At 41.0% G+C, this 17,963-nt stretch overlaps 1 protein-coding gene across 1 annotated transcript in view; it reads left to right on the plus strand.

Moving 5' to 3' along the window:
* Positions 1-17,963, plus strand: part of VWA8 (von Willebrand factor A domain containing 8) — a 524,780-nt gene that overhangs the window by 139,039 nt on the left and 367,778 nt on the right. The window contains exons 7-8 of the mRNA XM_073663915.1: positions 8,197-8,361; positions 11,824-11,873. Of these exons, the coding sequence (XP_073520016.1) occupies positions 8,197-8,361; positions 11,824-11,873 (215 nt within the window). The remainder of the gene's footprint in view (positions 1-8,196; positions 8,362-11,823; positions 11,874-17,963) is intronic.

A 17,963-nucleotide genomic window follows, 5' to 3' on the forward strand; every position in this document is an offset into this window, starting at 1 on the left:
GTGCATCATGTATAGAACAAGAGTGATTACACTCCTGTCAGTGTATACAGTGCTGTCTTCTACAACAGTCACATCAGTGATTGCTGATGCGACTGCTGTAGAAGTGACTCAGATCATCGTGGGACACTGGGATTACGTCATGACGGCGGACAGGTGAGGGATATTGTTGTTTTTTATTTTTGGTTTCTTACATGAGACGAGGGCTTTGGGGATTAGGCTTTAGGTGAGTATATCATGTTTTTTATTTTGAAATAAAAGATTAAAACCGTGTGGAATTTTATTTAAAATAAAAGACTTTATTATGGCCATGTCTTTATTTGAAAAACGTCAAAAACCTTACTACGGGGTTAGTAATGGGGGCATCTTCTAGACGCCCTCTACTACTAACCTGGGCCTCATGTCAGCCGCCAATACAGGGCTGACATGAACCCCAACCCTTTTATCCCACTCGCCACCGTTACATGGCAGTGGGAAGATCGGAGATTAAGCGCCAGATTAGGCGCATCTTATGGATGTGCCAGTTCTCTGGCTGCTGAGAGCTGATAATATTCGCCTCGGAGGGGGCTTGTATCCATTGCCCCTTCCCTGGCTATTAATATTAGTCCGCATCTGTCTGTTTAGCCTTTTCTGGTTCGATTTTATAGAGAGACCCTACGTCAATTTTTTTCTGGGGTCCCTCTGTAATTTACCCGGTAAAGACTAAGCAAACTGCTGTGAGCTGTTATTAATAGCCAGGGAACATTTTTTGGTAATGGCCCTTTCCCCAGCTACTAATATCAACTCCAAGGTGTCGGCTTTCCATCTACTGGTTATGAAAATGACACGGGAGCCCACACAATTTTTTTTAATTTTAGGCTATGTGCCCACGATCCGGATGTAGCAGCGCTTTGGACACAGCATATTTTTGCTGCTTCCAAAATGCTGCTTCCTATTGAACACCGGCGAATCTGCATGCGTTCACTACATTCTAGTGGTCAAATTTCTCTTGCGGAGACTAGCGACTCCACAAGAGAATTTGACATGCTGCGGTCCTGAAAGACGCACCGCATGTCAGTGTCCGGGGGTGATCCGCAGCCTCAGATGCATGCATAGTGGACATGGGATTTCTAGAAATCCCATCCACTATGCTGTAACATCTGGCCACTGCAGGTTTGACGCTGCATAAACACGCAGCTTCAAACTTGCAGCTGCTCCTGATCGTGGGCACGTACCCAAACTCACCCGCAGCATGTCAGTTTCTGCAGACGCTGCCTATTTTGACCAATTGAAATGCCATTATATGCGGTGGATCCACATGTACTGACAACAAAAGTGCGGCATTCCAACACAGTGTTTTGTATGCAGCTAAAATACGCTGCATCCAAAGCGCTGATGGTTGCTGATCGTGGAGACGTAGCGGCTAAACAAACAGCTGTGAGCTGTTATTATTAGACAGGGAATATGTTTGCCTAATGGCACCTTCATAGGCTAAAAATAGCAGCTTCAGCTGCCCCAGAAGTGACATGAATGGGAATGCTAATGGTATTAAGGTTTATGAGATTAGCTGACACCTAGCTCTTTGTTTAGTGATGAGTAGGTGTCAATCAGACCCTCTCATTACTAAACGTAATTAAAGAGTTAAATAAACACACACTGAGAGTAAAACACTTTATTTGAAATACAACAGACACATTCTTTAAAGGGGTTGTCCCGTACTTTTAAAAAAACGCCAGTGTGTTTTAATGATAAATGCAACCTTCTTTCTAATTACCTTGCTCTGCTGATACTGCCTGTGAGCGGGGCTATCAGTGGTCGCTTACAGGCAGCACGTGACCCCACGTTGACGTCACGACAAGTGAGGCGTGACTCAGCGCTGGGGTCCCCGCGGTTATTCCCCTGCGTCACACCCAGCATCCACTGTGCGCTTTCCCAGTGAATGAGGACAGGGAGAGCGCACGGTGGATGCAGGATGTGACGCAGGGGAATAACCTCGCCCACAACCCAGCAGCCACCGGTGGAACGCGGAAGAGGGACCCCCGGCTGCAGCCTTAACTTGTTGTGACGTCAGCGGACATCAGCGCCGGCTGTAGCTGGGGGTCACGTGCTGCCTGTGAGCGGCTACCGATAGCGCCGCTCAAAGGCAGTATCAGCAGCGCAAGGTAATTAGAAAGAAGGTTGTATTTATCATTAAAACACACTGGCGTTTTTTTAAAAGTACCGGACAACTCCTTTAATCATTTAAATTAACCAATATACTTACCCAAGGTCTGACGGTAATCCAAAGGTTAAAGCTATGCCCCACGTTTCTTTTTTCAAATATCTTTATTTAGCTCCAAAAAGCATTCATTGCTGTACAAAAAAGCATCAAAATTGCAGCAAAACCTGCATTTTTGCTGCAGCCTTTTCCCTGCCAAGAGATGCAGAAATCTTGCAGAAATTTCTGCAATCAAATCCTGAACGTGTGCACATAGCCTAAAAGTTGCTGTCGACATGATGTCAATGCTGCAGTAAAGAAACAGAGATCAAAGCAATGTTGCATAACACTGAAGGAAGGGGGTAGGGGTGAATGAATATTATTTAACATGCCTGTGAGCATTTGGCATCCACTTTACTGAAAGTGGAGAAAAACCCTTTAAGTGGCATTCGGGCAGCTCTAAAATGAGGCATATGTCTGTGAGATGAGAGAGGGATCATTGGAACAGCCAGGAGTGGTGTTCTGTATGCTCTGTCAGATTCTGTAGTTGCAGAATGGCAGAACATTTTAATGAAGGATATTTAAAATATTGCCTAATGTTACAGTTTAGAAATAGAAGAGCAATAAACATTTTTAAACATTTATATTGTGATGTTGTCCATTACCTTCATCATTATACAATGTATTTGCTATAACTACACCAATATCCTCAAATATTGTTGCTCTTTTTGCATACCATAGGTGTCAGGAATTCCAACACACACAGAGGGACGACATCGGGGAGATCACGCAATATCTCACCGTGCCGTCACGCTGTCCGTATTTTGTCCGGAGTCACGAGCACGTGATCCAGACTGCTTGCTACGTGGATATCGGCAAGCGACCAATAATCGTATGTTGCCACACCTCGGAGATTCCAAAGCCTGGAATTATTGGAAGCCCAATTGTTAATATTCTCTGCCACCACCGGCCGAGTTTGAAATATAATACAGGCCTGGCCGGACGCCTGCGTTTTGGTAGCGTATATGGCTTCGGGGAAGGGAACGATTACAGAACAAAAGAAACAGAACTATTAAATTTTATATTTAATCCAAAAGGGAGGCAGTGTTTAGGAAAAATATATACAAGGATGTTACAAAGGAGACATTAAAATACATAAGCAATTACACAAATAAAACAGGATATAAAAAGGTGAAACTTGCACTATAAAGTTCGCTGCCACGACTCAGTATAGGTGGAGGAGAGACGCTCCGTTTACTGTTATCGAACAGGGTCCTCCACTATGATAGGCTTATACTCCCGGGCAAAGAACACGGCTTCAGCCTCAACAAACTATTTTATGCTGAAGGGTGAGACCCCCCCCCTGTGATGACATCACAGGGGCTGGGCTCCACCCTTCAGATTGTATTGAAAACCTGTTTTTTGGGATAACTCATCACACGTTGATCCCTGAAGCCCAAAGTGATATCATGTTTTCCCTTATGATTTTATCCTTATTTAGAGACCACACATCACATAGCTGCAGTCTGCTATTCTGGTGTTTTTGTGCTACAGCTCCCTGATTTTGCCTACAGCCCTGGAAAACTACCTATACATTCCTGGGCTGATTTGGTCACTAAACATATGGGTCCCATTACTGTCGGACGTATGGAACTCACAAGATTTCATATTTCATATCGGAGTCAGTGCGTCTGCAAATTTCCCTTTGAGGCTCGGGAAACAGCCTCACGGTTACATGCAAATTAGTGCAAGCCTGCGTTTTAATTACCTCCTGCGTCTTTCAGAGACAAGATGCTTGCTTCCTAACGAAGTTATAACACTCCTTGCCTGGCATCGTTTGCATAAGCTATTTCCCAGGCGTGTGCTAATTGGGGCTTTTGTGCTGAGGAAAATGGGACAGCTCGGTGCTGACAAGTGGTGATAATTTGCAGTAAGACACTGTATAATTGTCATCTCTGGACAAACACTACAGGAGAGGGCATTGGAGAAGGGGCTAATATTCTGTTAATATGTCCCTGACATTAATATTTCCCTGACAATAGGTGTGTACCAATGGGAGCCATGATGTCATACTTTGTATCATATAATTGAGCGTAATATATTCTAGATACAGCAGTGCATTGTATGCTGTTTTACCATCCAGGTATACCCACCTTCTTTCCTGTATTTGTCTTCCCCATTTGCTATGTGTGTATATGTATATTTTAAATATATTCTAATAGGCTAAGTTCACACGATGCATTTTTGCTGTGGTTTTCCCGCCGCGGAATCGGTTGTAATAGGTCTGCCAGGTATAGCAATGCGAATCCGGATGTTACCGCTCCGGATTCTCATTGCAGTAAAAACTGCAGCATGACCATTGTTTGGGCTTTTCCGCTGCGAGTAAGTTGCAACTGATCCACTCGATAAGCATATTGTCTTTTTGCTCTTTCGTAACTGCTGAGGTCCACACAGGCACGAGTTTCCGTGTCAAACAGGATAAAATTTATTTTCTTGCATAAACTTTCAACATAAAGTACGCAGCTTTTCTGCAGCCAAGACATTCAATAACTAAAACAGTCCTTTTCCAGGGTAGGCACAAATAACGTAGCACGATCTCACCCACAGAGTCGAACAGGCACTTCTAATCCTCAGGCACAGTCTCTCCACAATTAATGGTGTTTTCCTCTCCAACAGTACAAAGCACCCCTGAGCCAACCCAGCTTCTTTATATAGGACCTGCAAGCCCTCGACTTGAATGTACGGGAGTGACCTTTCCCTCCCAAGCTCTTTTGGTCACTCCTAAATTCTGGATCCAAAATGCGGTCCACTAAAATTCTTCTCAGTAACTTGTTACCGGAGCTCTCTTTTCCTGGACTTAAAGAAGTTGTCCGCTATTATTTAAAATTCCCTCCAATGCATGCTGTGGATGCTGGGCTGTGGGCGGGTTTTCCCCGTGCGTCACAGCCCAGCGTACGCCTCGCGCTTTCCCTCTCCTGCATTCATTGGGAAAGATGCGGTGGATGCTGGGCTGTGACGCACGGTGAAACCCTACGTCACAGCCCAGCATCCACCGCGGAGAGCGCATTACTGAGTCACGCCTGACTTGACATGACATCAGTGAAAGCCAGAGCTGGCTGCAGCATTGGGTCACGTGATGCCTGTAAGTGGTCAGCGATAGCGCTGCTCACAGGCAAAAAAGACAGCGCAGGGTAATTAGAGAAAATCTTCTCTCCACAGTTTAAATACATTGGGGGCATTTTAAATAGTGGAAAAGTTGATTTTAATCACTAGATCTTGGAATAATAATAATTTCTACAATTGGATGTGTTTAAATAAAAAATTTCTGTGCTGAGATAATCTTATAAATGGGCCACTTCTGCGTACTGTGTAATGGTTGTGTCTGACTGTACAGGGACATGGTCTGATCATACCACAGCTCCTGGGCTGGGGAGGCCACCAATCACCAAACAAACAGGTTCGGGGATGGCTCCACAAAATATATACTACTATCCGACATTAAAAGACCACACACTCTCTGAAAACCTATGGATTTTTTAGAGCATACCAAACTTATTAAAGTTTTAAGCTTTATGTAAAAAATACAGTACTTACCAGAAAAATTATAAAAAGAGAAAAATAAAGTGGCACACATATGCAAAACAGTTCTAAATAATAAAAAAGAGAGATAACAGAAATTAATTTCCATCTAAAGTTGCTCTTCTGTTTCCTTGAAGGTAGGAGAGATTTACGGACCACTTGCGAACACCTTTCCATTGTATAGCCCATCTTTTATATGCCTGGTCCTGGGATCAAGTTTCCAGGACGGCCTATATTTATTGTGAAAATCACAGGTCTGTAATTGAACCATGGGCTAATTAGGAGGCGAGCACCTTCCATATTAAATATTTCTTCCAACCCCTACTCCCTGTAGTGTATAGGAGATGTACAGCCTGGCCACAAAGAACTATCTACCCAAGCTTTGAAGCTTGGGCTCACAGGGCAAAGGTGTCAGGAATGATACACTCTGTAGTCCAAGTGATAACCCCTTTGGTTCTCCGTTTCTGTTGGCTTCCATACCTCTAATAAAAGAACATAGATGTTATAGCCCTTTTTGTACTGTTAATCATGTGAATGGCAGACTTATCTAATGTCATTTTACTGATGTTATAATTTACTTTAGTCATTATTAATATAAAAAGATTATACCAGTGCCTCTCAGTTCTTCAGTGGGAAGTGAGCAGCACCAGTGACGTCACATCAACAAATATCAGCCAAGACAGGTTCAGTGTCTGGTCTTATTCCAAGGGTCAGTAGATATGGTGCCCTGCCCCAATTCCATTTATGTAACTAATACAGGTGTACACATTATTTCCTGATAGGGATGAGCGGACCAGTGGATGTTCTGGTTCGACCTAACTTTAGTCCAAAGTTCGGTTCGGGTACCAAAACTGTACCCAAACTTTAACTAGAACCCGAACTCAGTAGAAGTCAATGGGGGCCCGAACTTTTGTGTTGTAAAATCGTTGTAGTAAGTGTAGGGGTTGCCAAAGGAAGCAGAGATCTTTCTCTTGCTCTCTTTTTCGGACGTCCACGAAAAGTCCTTGTTTGGAGTTCAGCACCGGAAACTGCGGTAGGTGTCTGGTACGAACCCCTATCTTTACAGTTCGGGTTCTTTCATCTCTATTTGCTGATTGTTCACCCGTCCCGGCAAGTGTTTCTAAACGTATCATTACTGGTGCTGCTAATCGCTCAAATGTATAAGTGAATGGCGCTAGAGTAACCCTTTAAGCACTTATGTGTCACATACAGGAAACAAAATACTTAATTTTCCATATTTCTAAAAAGAGAATACAGATATTAAAACATTGAGTGGTCTCCTCATGAGATTAATTAACCTAAAGCTGTACTTAAAAGCAAGGTGTAAAATGAAAAGAACAGATTCTCTGAGTGCCACATATTCACGTGCAGTATGAATATATTACAGCTATAAATGTCAGTATCAGAAACCTAATGTCAGAGAATAGCAGAATTACGCTAAGAGATTGCAAGAGTGTATTTCTTTTCGCAATAAAAAGTCTGTTGTACTATGACACTGGCACAAAGTCCTTGTCACTGGTTTACCGTGACAGAGATGGGCAAGAAAAACTCGGTGTCTGATTTCACATACTCCTGCATTGATTAGAAGCACTTCACCATCATATTAAAGATTTCAGGTTTCTGCTAGCAGTGCAGGGGTTTATATGTTCAGTTGAGAGCTTCTGGAGCTTTCCTGCTTTGATGGTCTCATCTGTTCCGTATTGGCCACTTGCCTCTGGAAAGCAGGGATTTCCAGTGTTAGTTTGCTACTGCCTGGTTATGAAGTTGGAGGTGTTTGTTGTTTGAGGAAGCGTTTTTTAGTGTTGTTCTAAAGACTGTTGCTTGGTAATTTGTCTACGTACATATCCTTATCCTTTCCTATTTGGTTTTCTTTCCCTTTACTTCCCGGTGTTCCACTTTGTTGTTTGTGAGTGCATATTTGTATGATTGGTATTTTTCATTTATCCCTGTATGTCTTCTCTTGTTAGTCTGGCTTGTGTATTCTTATACACAACTACTCCCCACTTCCCTGGATAGGGAAGGGGACAGATAAGCGCTGATTTAGGAACTCTGCAAGGCAAGTGGCCCCATTATCTTCACCATCAGAAGTAATCCGGGGAGCAGTGATAAACTAGGGCGCCCTTAGCTTTAGGGATATGGAAGGAGCCCCGGGATATCAAACAACAGTGTCATGACAGTCCTCCTGAAGTTGCATAAGGTGCTTATATGACTGTGTAATTCTTAGACATTTTGGTCCTATACACATAAAGTTGCCACATGTACGTGTTTTAGTCATTATTCACATGCCTTTAAAGTCTACAAAAAAACAGACCTCTTCCACAGAAAGGTGGAGGATGTTTTCTTCGAGCGTGGATTTGCCAATGTCAGCAACATCCTTCTCCATTAAAGTATGTAGGATGTACAACTGAAGTTAAGCAAGTTTGTTCTTTTACTTCTATTCCCAGGAACACAATAAGGAAGAACTAGAGGCATGGAAGATTGTGCGTGTCAGTGAAGATTTTCGAGTGATTGCCTTGGGTTTGCCAGTTCCAAAATATTCTGGCAATCCTCTCGATCCACCACTGCGTTCCAGATTTCAAGCCAGAGATATTTATTATCTGCCATTTAAGGTAAAACGTTGTGCTAATTATTTGGCAGCTCTAAACAAGCATTTCTGAATATGTTGTGATCCATAAACTTGTAATGAAATCACTGCTGCTGTGATGTTGAAGCTAGTTTTCAACTTTTAGTTTGTTGCTGCTTTCTTTTAACTGTAATTTTTATTAAGATTTTTCAAAAATAAAGAAAAACTTAATGAGTACAAGCAAAGGATTGACAAACCATCAATAAAAAGTATACAGAATCAATTAGACATCAGTCTGGAAAAAAATGGGAAATGAAACAATTTTATGAGAACAATATAATAACTAAAAAAGCAAAGCTTTGAAACTCACTACAAATATTTAACATATCAATCAACAATCCTCACAATTATATAGAATTAACGATACAAGACACTAGCTAAGGGGTCACATATAAGGAAAGAGACAGAGGGAATACAGGTACAAGGAGAATAGATACATAATCTCCATAACTTTATAAAAAGGCACAACATAGGTTATTTGTTGCTCAAAATAGATTAGTTGTCTTATATTTCTTGAAACAACTCCAGTGAGTCATTCACCGGTATAATCCACAACTTTTACATTTCAGTCCACTTATTGTAAGCGAACTGAGATGACCAGAAAGGAATGTCCCTTAGGGGAGCAACCCAGTAGTATATCATATGTCAGGAACCAAGAGGTCCCCCTAATCCCTATCACACAGCATTACTGGGTTCCAATGCTGCCTAGAGGTCCAAGGAAAATAAATGTGGCAGTTTGGACTGACGTTAATTTGGACCATGGGACCCTGAACAGAAATTTAAAAGTAGTACAGTTCTATTGGGAGAAGGGTCATTTTGACTGCAGAAATCTTATTTGATAAGATTTCCAATAATTGAGGAGGGAGTGCAATTCACAAAAAAAGAGGTGTGAAATTACTGACATAATATAATGTCATATGTCTTTCTACTGATCTTGAAAGTTATGACAAAAAAAGGTCTATTGTAGTAGTAAGAATATATACTGACAACTCTTCAGTTTTGGAAGTATTTATTTTATAGCCGGAGAGGTGACCATACTCTAGTAGTGTGGTGTAAGTGAAGTGTCAGTGAAGTAAAGGAAAGTTGGGCTCCATGGGAAATGGAGCTTGGGAGGCAGAGGCTTGGGAAGTGCTTTGACACGCCCAGATCACTGAAGCTTCGTTTGCATATGAATTAAATCAGAAATTTTTCCATCAAGGAGCAACATAGAGATTTTTGACAAATTTCCAGAGTTTCAAAAATAATGCTTAGCCAGTTGCAGGCCTTTTCGACATCAAGGCTTAGTCCAGCTGTCCCTGGTACACCATCTTGAAAAAGATTTCATGGAGAAGTTCTACTTGATCTATTTTAAAGGGAATTTGTCACCCCCTGGGACGTATATAACCTATTATGGGCATGCAGGTTATAGAAATGTTAATCTAGTACTACCTGTATGCCTCATATTAATGGTCTTGTTGTTGTGAAATCGTATTTTATATCTTTATGCTAATGATTCCTTCCAGGCAGCAGGGCGTAGATTGCCTGGAAGGAATCCCCGCCTCCTCTCTTCATTATAATGCCACCCCCCTCCCCTGCACGTCACAGTGCCCTATGACGATCCACGATCCGTTCATCTTCCTGTCTTCTATGGGAGGAAGTCGCAGTGACTCCCCGGCGCCTGCGCATAAGTTCACTGAGTAGTGTATTTAGTGATCTTCTGCGCAAGGCGCCGGCAAGTCTCTGCGACTTTTTTCCATAGATTACAGGAGGAGGTACGGATCGTGGAGAGACTCCAGTACCGCAACTGCACGTCACAGGGCACTGTGAGTTGCAGGGGAGGGGGGTGGCATTATAATTAAGAGAGGAGGCGTGTATTCCTTCCAGGCTACCTACGCCTCAGAGCCTGGAAGCAATCATTAGCATAAAGATATATGCTAATGATTCTATTGAGCGAGGCCAAGCCCACTAGATGGGTTCTGCCCGGGAGTATGCATATTGCATACCTGTCCGCCGTTCCCCTAGCAAACACACAGTGAACGCAGTAGGCCAGCGCACACGTGAGGGAACTGAAGGTAAACTCCTCAAATTTGCAGACGATGCAAAGCTAGGAGGGATAGCTAACACTAAAGAAGTCCGAGAAAGGATTCAGAAGGATCTAGATGCGCCAGAACAATAAGCAGTGACTAATAAAATGGTATTTAACAGGGAGAAATGCAAGATTCTGCATCTTGGCAAGAAAAGCAAAAATTACATCTACAGAATGTGAGGAATAGAACTAAGCAATAGCATGTGTGAAAAATAGTTGGGTAAACTAATAGATCACAGACTGCACATGAGTCTACAGTGATGCAGCAGCAAAAAAAGGCAAATCCAGTTATGGGATGTATTAAGAGAATCATAGAATCTAGATCACGTGAAGTAATTATCCCCCTCTACTCCTGCTTGGTCAGACCTCATCTGGAATATTTTGTCCATTTCTGGACACCACATTTTAAAAAAGACATTGAAAATCTGTAGCCAGTTCAGAGAAGAGTCACACGGTTGTGAGCAGACTGCAAACTATGTCATACGAGAAACGGTTAAAGGATCTAAGAATGTTTTGCTTTTAAAAAAGAAGCCTAAGAGGAGACTTAATAGCTGTGTACAAATATCTGAAGGGCTGTCACAGTGTAGAGGGGTCATCCTTATTTTCATTTGCACATGGAAACACGAGAAGCAATGGAATAAAACTGAAAGGTAGAAGATACAGATTAGATATTAAAAAAAACTTTCTGACAGTGAGGGTGATGAATGTGTGGAGCAGGCTGCCATGAGAGATGGTGAGTTCCCCTTCACTGGAAATCTTCAAGCAGGGGCTGGACAGACATCTGTCTGAGATGGTTTAGTGAATCCTGCATTGAGCAGGGGGTTGATCCTGGAGGTCCCTTCCAACTCTAACATTCTATGAACTTTCTTCCATTTGGGCCTACATAAATCTACAAACTTGGTCCAGAAATCTAAATCGTATAATTTTTTCAATTAATTTTGCTTCTTGATTCTCTAAAAACAATGTTGTAAAAGATATATAGATACATGTTTGTGAATTAATAATTATATATGTTTTTATTAATAGAATGATCAGGCAAAAAAACAAACAGTTTCCTATGCTTGGTAAATACAGTTTACTTGTTATATAATAGGTTTAGTGATTTAGATATTTTAGATTTCAACTGCTTGGATGAAATTATATATTTTATTTTACCAACCATATGGGCGTTTTTTGTTTAACCTTCCAAAACCCGTATACTGTCTCATGATAAATGATACAAAGATTGTGTGTGTGACCTTTAGTAAAAGCAAGAGCGATCTATATGTAGCCAGCTAATTGCTGCCATCACTGAAGATTAAAGCAGGGCGCCACAATCCTGACAATTCGGACTGTTATATTTGGAATATGTAATTGATCTTCTTCTGTTTTTCACACAAACAGGATCAGCTTCAGCTACTGTACTCTGTTGGACCAAATGTCCCGGCAGAAAGGTAAATTATAATGAATGCTCATTTTTCTCAGTAGTTATTTTTTGTGTCATATTATGTAATTATTTTATTTTGGGTCTTTGCAACATCAATCTTTTTCTTTTGTGTTTCTTTGCATATTATTATTTATCCAGAAATAGTTGCCCATATAGTTATATGGGATCCATGTAGCACACCCCAAAGCATGATGCCCTGCACAAGTGACTGAAAAAATTCTTTCCTCACCCAGTTCCCCCATTTCTGCTCTGCACTGTGCTTTGTGTATACTGAGGCAAGTGCAACAATGATCTAGTGATGTCATCGCGCCTGCTGCACTGTGACTCAGACACATAGGCTGAATGGTGAAACAGGGAGCCAACTGCTCCCTTCTCCACCATTTTATTCAACTGTATGCCTCCTGAAGATGCAAATACTGGTGAAATCGAGACGCTAGGCAGGGGGCAGATCCCATTATAGCCTATGAGTGATGGCTAAAACCTGCATGAAAACACTAAGTAGATAGTAATCTTGTAAATAACATTGGGTAGTTAGTTGATACTATTTTGATCAAAAGATCATAAAAACCATCCCATTGTATTGTGACAAGGTGTAGCCAATAAGGTTGGCCTCTAAGTTTAATAGCTCACCTCGCTATGTGCCAGGAGGCCTTAAAATAGACCGGAGCGAGTGTGTGTGTGTGTGTGTGGGGAAGGAGGGCCAACACATGGACCTGATTATGTTTTGCACCTGCCTGTGAAAAGCTAGATAGACAAAGGTGCACAGCCCAAAGAGGGGTGGTCCACCCCCCCAAATGTACCAAGTACAAGAAATTAAGGCAAAACTGGTCTAGCATTCTTGTTGGTAAAATTGCAACGTGTAGGTGCATATTCACACTGCGGCCATTAATAGATGGGTGATCGATGTCACTGTTAGTCATCCATGTGACAGATTCTTCACCCATAGGCTGTTAAGGTATTAATTTAATATATCCATCATGAAAAGCTATTAAAAAGCCAGTGATGTATTTGTATACAGATGCATGTGTTGAATGCCATACAGCAGTGTTCCCCAACTCCAGTCCTCAAGAGCCACCAACAGATCAGGTCTCCAGGATCTCCTTAGCATTGCACAGATGATGGAAAAATCACCTGGGCAATACTATGGAAATCTTGATGACGTGATCTGTTGGTGGCTCTTGAGGACTTGAAATTGGGAAACATTACTATACAGTGACCTTCTTCACCCATAGCCTTCAATAGATCCTTTTTATATATTTAATCTGTTTTATTAAACATTAATTAAACATTAATTATTGATTATTATACATTTTGCAAATCAAAAAATATATTGAATTCGATTTTGAAGAAAACATAACAATATAGAAAATGTCCACAGTTCAAATGAGATCACCTCTTTCAATATCAATTCACCTTGAAAATCATATTGTTTATGTAATAATCACCAATAAAAGGCTCTTATGTTGAGGTAACTTCTATATTATGTCTGAAGAAACCTTATAAAGAGAAGAAAGAAAAAGAGAGAAAAGAGAAAAGACATAGGGACGAGGGATGGGGAGGATGGGGGGAGGTCCTTATTGCCACGTAGCTAATTATGAGCACAATCACATAAATCTGTTGAAACTATTAAAAAAAGAGTATGAAAATCATGTGAATCCTGAAACAGAATCCATCCACTCCAAACCCTTCTAAATTTATCGTTGGTTCCATTACATTCTGCAGAAAGTTCTTCCATTTTACATAAATTCACCATTTCATGTACCAATCCAATATGATAGGTGGGTTTTTAAGTTTCCAAAACCGCGGGATTACCGTCAATGCCGCTGTTAAGCAAAATCGAAGTAGGTCTTTATTTTGAGTACCTACTGAAGAAGGGAGAATTGACAGGAGAGCTATTTGGGGAGACCTTGTTACTCTGTTACCTGTGATACGTTGGTAATTATCGAATACTTTCTCCCAAAATGGTTTAATTCTAGAACACTCCCACCAGATATGAATCATGGAACCCACTTCACATTCACATCTCCAACACGTTTCTGAAACGATAGGGAATATTGCATGTAATTTAGAAGGGTAGTGATACCATCGTGTAAGTATTTTATAGTTCTTCTCTTGTGCACTCCCAGCATTAGTGAGTTTGTGTGAAGAGAAACCCTTTTGCCCATACAAGAGGGGACAAACGAATCGCCAAGTCCCTCTCCCATGCTCGCTGATATGCCAGCTTCTCCGTTCCCTCCTCTCTACCCAATCCCTCATAGCGCACAGAAATGGTGTGAGTCGGTCCATTTTCCTGAAGGAACATGTTCTCAAAGAAGATGTAGTTTGAGAGCGAATTTACAGTAGGGTTATGTGCTACTAGAAAGGATCGCATTTGCAAGTATTCAAACCATTTGATTTTCACATTTGGAGACTTTGTTTGTAAAGATACAAAAGAAGGTATCATACCATTTTCCAATATTTTAAACAATCGGGTGTCCTCCACTACTCTCCGACCGAGGAAGGAGCCGCGTAGATATCTGGGTAGAAAGGAAGGGTTATAAAAAAATTGATGTGAGTGGACTAATAGGTTTATCTGGAAACACTTTTTTTACTCAGGGAATGCCATGTTCTAAGTATTTACCTAGTTAATTTACACTTGACCAAGGTCACGGAGTCTTCTTGACACCATGGTAGATGTCGTAGAGGGAATCTAAGCCTTCCTGTTCCACACCCACCCATTGTTTAGTGTCTGCATAAAAGTGCCAATCTAAAATCCTCAGCAAGGCAGAGGCCTGAAAATATCTCTCGAAATTTGGAAAGCTTGCACCACCCATTGATTTATGACGAGAGAGTGTCTGTATGTTTATGCAAGGTTCAATTTTACCCCAAATGAATTTAATCATAGCTGACCTTAGTTTATGAAACAAACTATGGGAGGAGAGATCGGGACATCTGAAACAACGGATACTGGAAGCCTGTGCTAGCATTTCTTCTGCGGTGTTGCTATCAGTGTGTCAAGAGTGGGAGAAAAGGGTTGCATTGACAATCCAATACAATGGGCAGCACTTAGAACACATTTTATAAGTGGTCATAAACTTGTAAATAACTCATGAAAGAATAAAACCAAGCACACCATTGTTTTTCTTATGAAATTTTCAATAAGTTTGATGTGTCACATGACCCTCTTCCCATTGAAAAAAATAAAGTTGGATTCAAAATGGCCAAATTCAAAATGGCCGCCATGGTCACCACCCATCGGGAAAAGTTTTCCCCCTCCCATATACTAATGTGCCACAAACAGGAAGTTGATATCACCAACCATTCCCATTTAATTTAGGTGTATCCATACAAATGGCCCACCCTGTAGATAGAAGACCTAGTGGAGTGGACCCAATTCTTGCTTTAGAAATAATGAGCAGTGTCTTAATGGTATTGTTCCTAGCTTCTCATCCTGTGACAAAGCCTGCTTGATCATTATTAACTAAAGAGGGAAGTAAAGGAGCTAACCTATCGACCAAGATTTTTGAAAATAATTTAATATCTAATCAATATTTAATAAAGAGATTATTCTAAAATTATCAATTATTGAGGGGTCTTTACCTGGCTTGGGAAGAACACTAATAGAGATTGGGGGACAAATCCAGTGTTTCCATCAATTGCATTAAAGGTTTTAGCCATTAATGGAGAGAGTTGCTCTCTAAACTGTTTGTAAAATGCCGGCGTAAAGCCATCTGGGCCAGGGCATTTACCTGATGGGGAGGCTTGTTTCGCAGAATCAGTTTCTTAAATGGATATCACCTCTTACAGAGTTTCCACCATTGAGTCACTCAGCATGGGCAGAGGCGTCTCCTGGCTGTATTCTTTAATCTTATTGGAGCGATCTGATGGAGACATGTCTGCAAATTGGTTCTTAATGTTGTATAAATTTTCATAGTAAGACCTAAAAAGATCTACAATTTCTTTGGGATTATGTTCATCCCTACCCTCCTTCCTTCTGACAAATGGGATAAATGTAGCTGTCAACCGTAGGTGGAGCAACCTGGCCAGCGGTCTCCTGCTTTTATCTGAAAAATCGTAGAAAAAAACGTTTAGATTTTTCCCTGGATTGCAAATATTTTTTATCTAAGATTCCTTTTAATTCATCTCTTTTCTTTGTTAACTCAACAAGGGTGGAGGCATGGAGATTTTGCTCATGTAAAATTTCAAGGGAGTGAATTTGATTTAATAATTCTTCCACTTTCTGAGCCGTCTTTCTTTAACCTTGAACCATGCTTTATCAGGATCCCTCTCATGACACATTTCAAAGTCTCACACTGTGATTGAGCTTTGATCAGAAGCATGTGTTTGGATAAAAGAGTCAATAGCCTCTTTTAACTCTGATTCACACAGAACATCTTTGATAAGGTTATCATTCAAACTCCAAGTCGAAGAGCGTTGGGCTAGGGATGGAAGAGATAGTGCCAAAAAAAACGGAGCGTGGTCCGACCACAAAATATCTCAGATTGTGGTCTCGGGTTGCCAGGACAAAGCGTGATGGCTCAAAAGAAAGAGGTCTATGCAACTATATGAATTATGTATATGCGAAAAATGTGTAATCCTTACCCTGAGGGCTCATTATCCGCCAAACATCTGTCAGTCGTAGGGCGCGGCTGGCCCTTTCGAAAGATCGTAGTTGTCTCACCGGGACTGTTCCCCTATCCGACGAGGTATTTAATTTTGGGTTTATGGTAAAATTGAAGTCTCCTCCTGCAATCACTTTACCTTCTGAGAAATTAAACAATGCGATTAAGAACGGGCGGCATGCAATAATCTGACCCTTATTAGTCAGATACCAATTAGCAATTGTGTATATTGAATCTACAATTTTTATCTTGAGAAATACGTATTTGCCTTATGTATCAATAAGTGTGTCCATTAGGGAGAATGCTAATGATTTATGGATTGTGATGGAAACCCCTTTGGATTTTTCTTCAGGATTTGTACTATGAAACCAGTTGTTATAATATCTATCTTTTAGCTTAGGAACCTGATCAGATTTAAAATGTGTCTCTCGTAACATGAGGATATGAACCCTTTGTTTGTGCATGGAGTACAGAATCTGAGAACGTTTCTGAGGAACATTGAGGCCTCGAGCATTTAGAGAACAGAATTTGACTGTGTTCTTTTTGAGGACCAGGGATTAGGTCTGAGGGAGGATTAGTGAAAGAGAGGAAGGGGAAAAAAAAGGGGAAAAACTTAAGACAAAGACAGTTTCTCTATCTGAATAATGATAACTCCTTCCTGTTGGAAAGAACAAAAAAATATACTCTTGACATTCCGGTGACTACCTCTTGAAGCTCATCAAGAGAATGTCAAGAGTGTGCAAAGCAGTCATCAAAGCAAAAGGTGGCTACTTTGAAGAACCTAGAATATAAGACATATTTTCAGTTGTTTCACACTTTTTTGTTAAGTATATAATTCCACATGTGTTAATTCATAGTTTTGATGCCTTCAGTGTGAATGTACAATTTTCATAGTCATGAAAATACAGAAAAATCTTTAAATGAGAAGGTGTGTCCAAACTTTTGGTCTGTACTGTATATATATATAGGAACGGAGGGAAACAACAGAAAAAGAGAAGAAGAAATCAGTTGGGAGCCTTCCCCCAACCACAAAGAAAGTCCTTAAAGAGGAGGACTACTAGAGAAAAATAGAAAATTCCACACCCGTCCAGTGGAATGTAGATACCCTTAGTGGAAATACGCTTTCTATGGAGGGTAGCTCCCCCCCAGGCTTGGTCCGCAGACCCATAATGACTTAATAAATGAGAAACGTATACTATCTACCAAAACTTGAATGTCCAACTCGTATATAACAATATCTATACATGTGTGATTATATCAACTTTCTGTAGGATTCCCCGACTGCTAAGCATTAATCAGTATCAAAGAGAACAATGAGTGAGAATAGTGAAGCCAGTCAATCCGGAGGTGATGCTCCTCTTTCTTCCATATTGCGACCTCCATTTCTCATGCCAAAATTGTGTGTCTTCCTTTTTTGAGGGCGAGGTGAGTCATTCCTTCCAAGGCCTCTAGGAAGACGCGGCCACTCTGATGGAAGCACTTGGACCGATGGAATT

The sequence above is a fragment of the Phyllobates terribilis genome, unplaced genomic scaffold (genome assembly GCF_046119375.1).
Source record: "Phyllobates terribilis strain yellow unplaced genomic scaffold, ASM4611937v1 Scaffold_2__4_contigs__length_985480577, whole genome shotgun sequence".
Lineage (NCBI taxonomy): Eukaryota > Metazoa > Chordata > Amphibia > Anura > Dendrobatidae > Phyllobates > Phyllobates terribilis.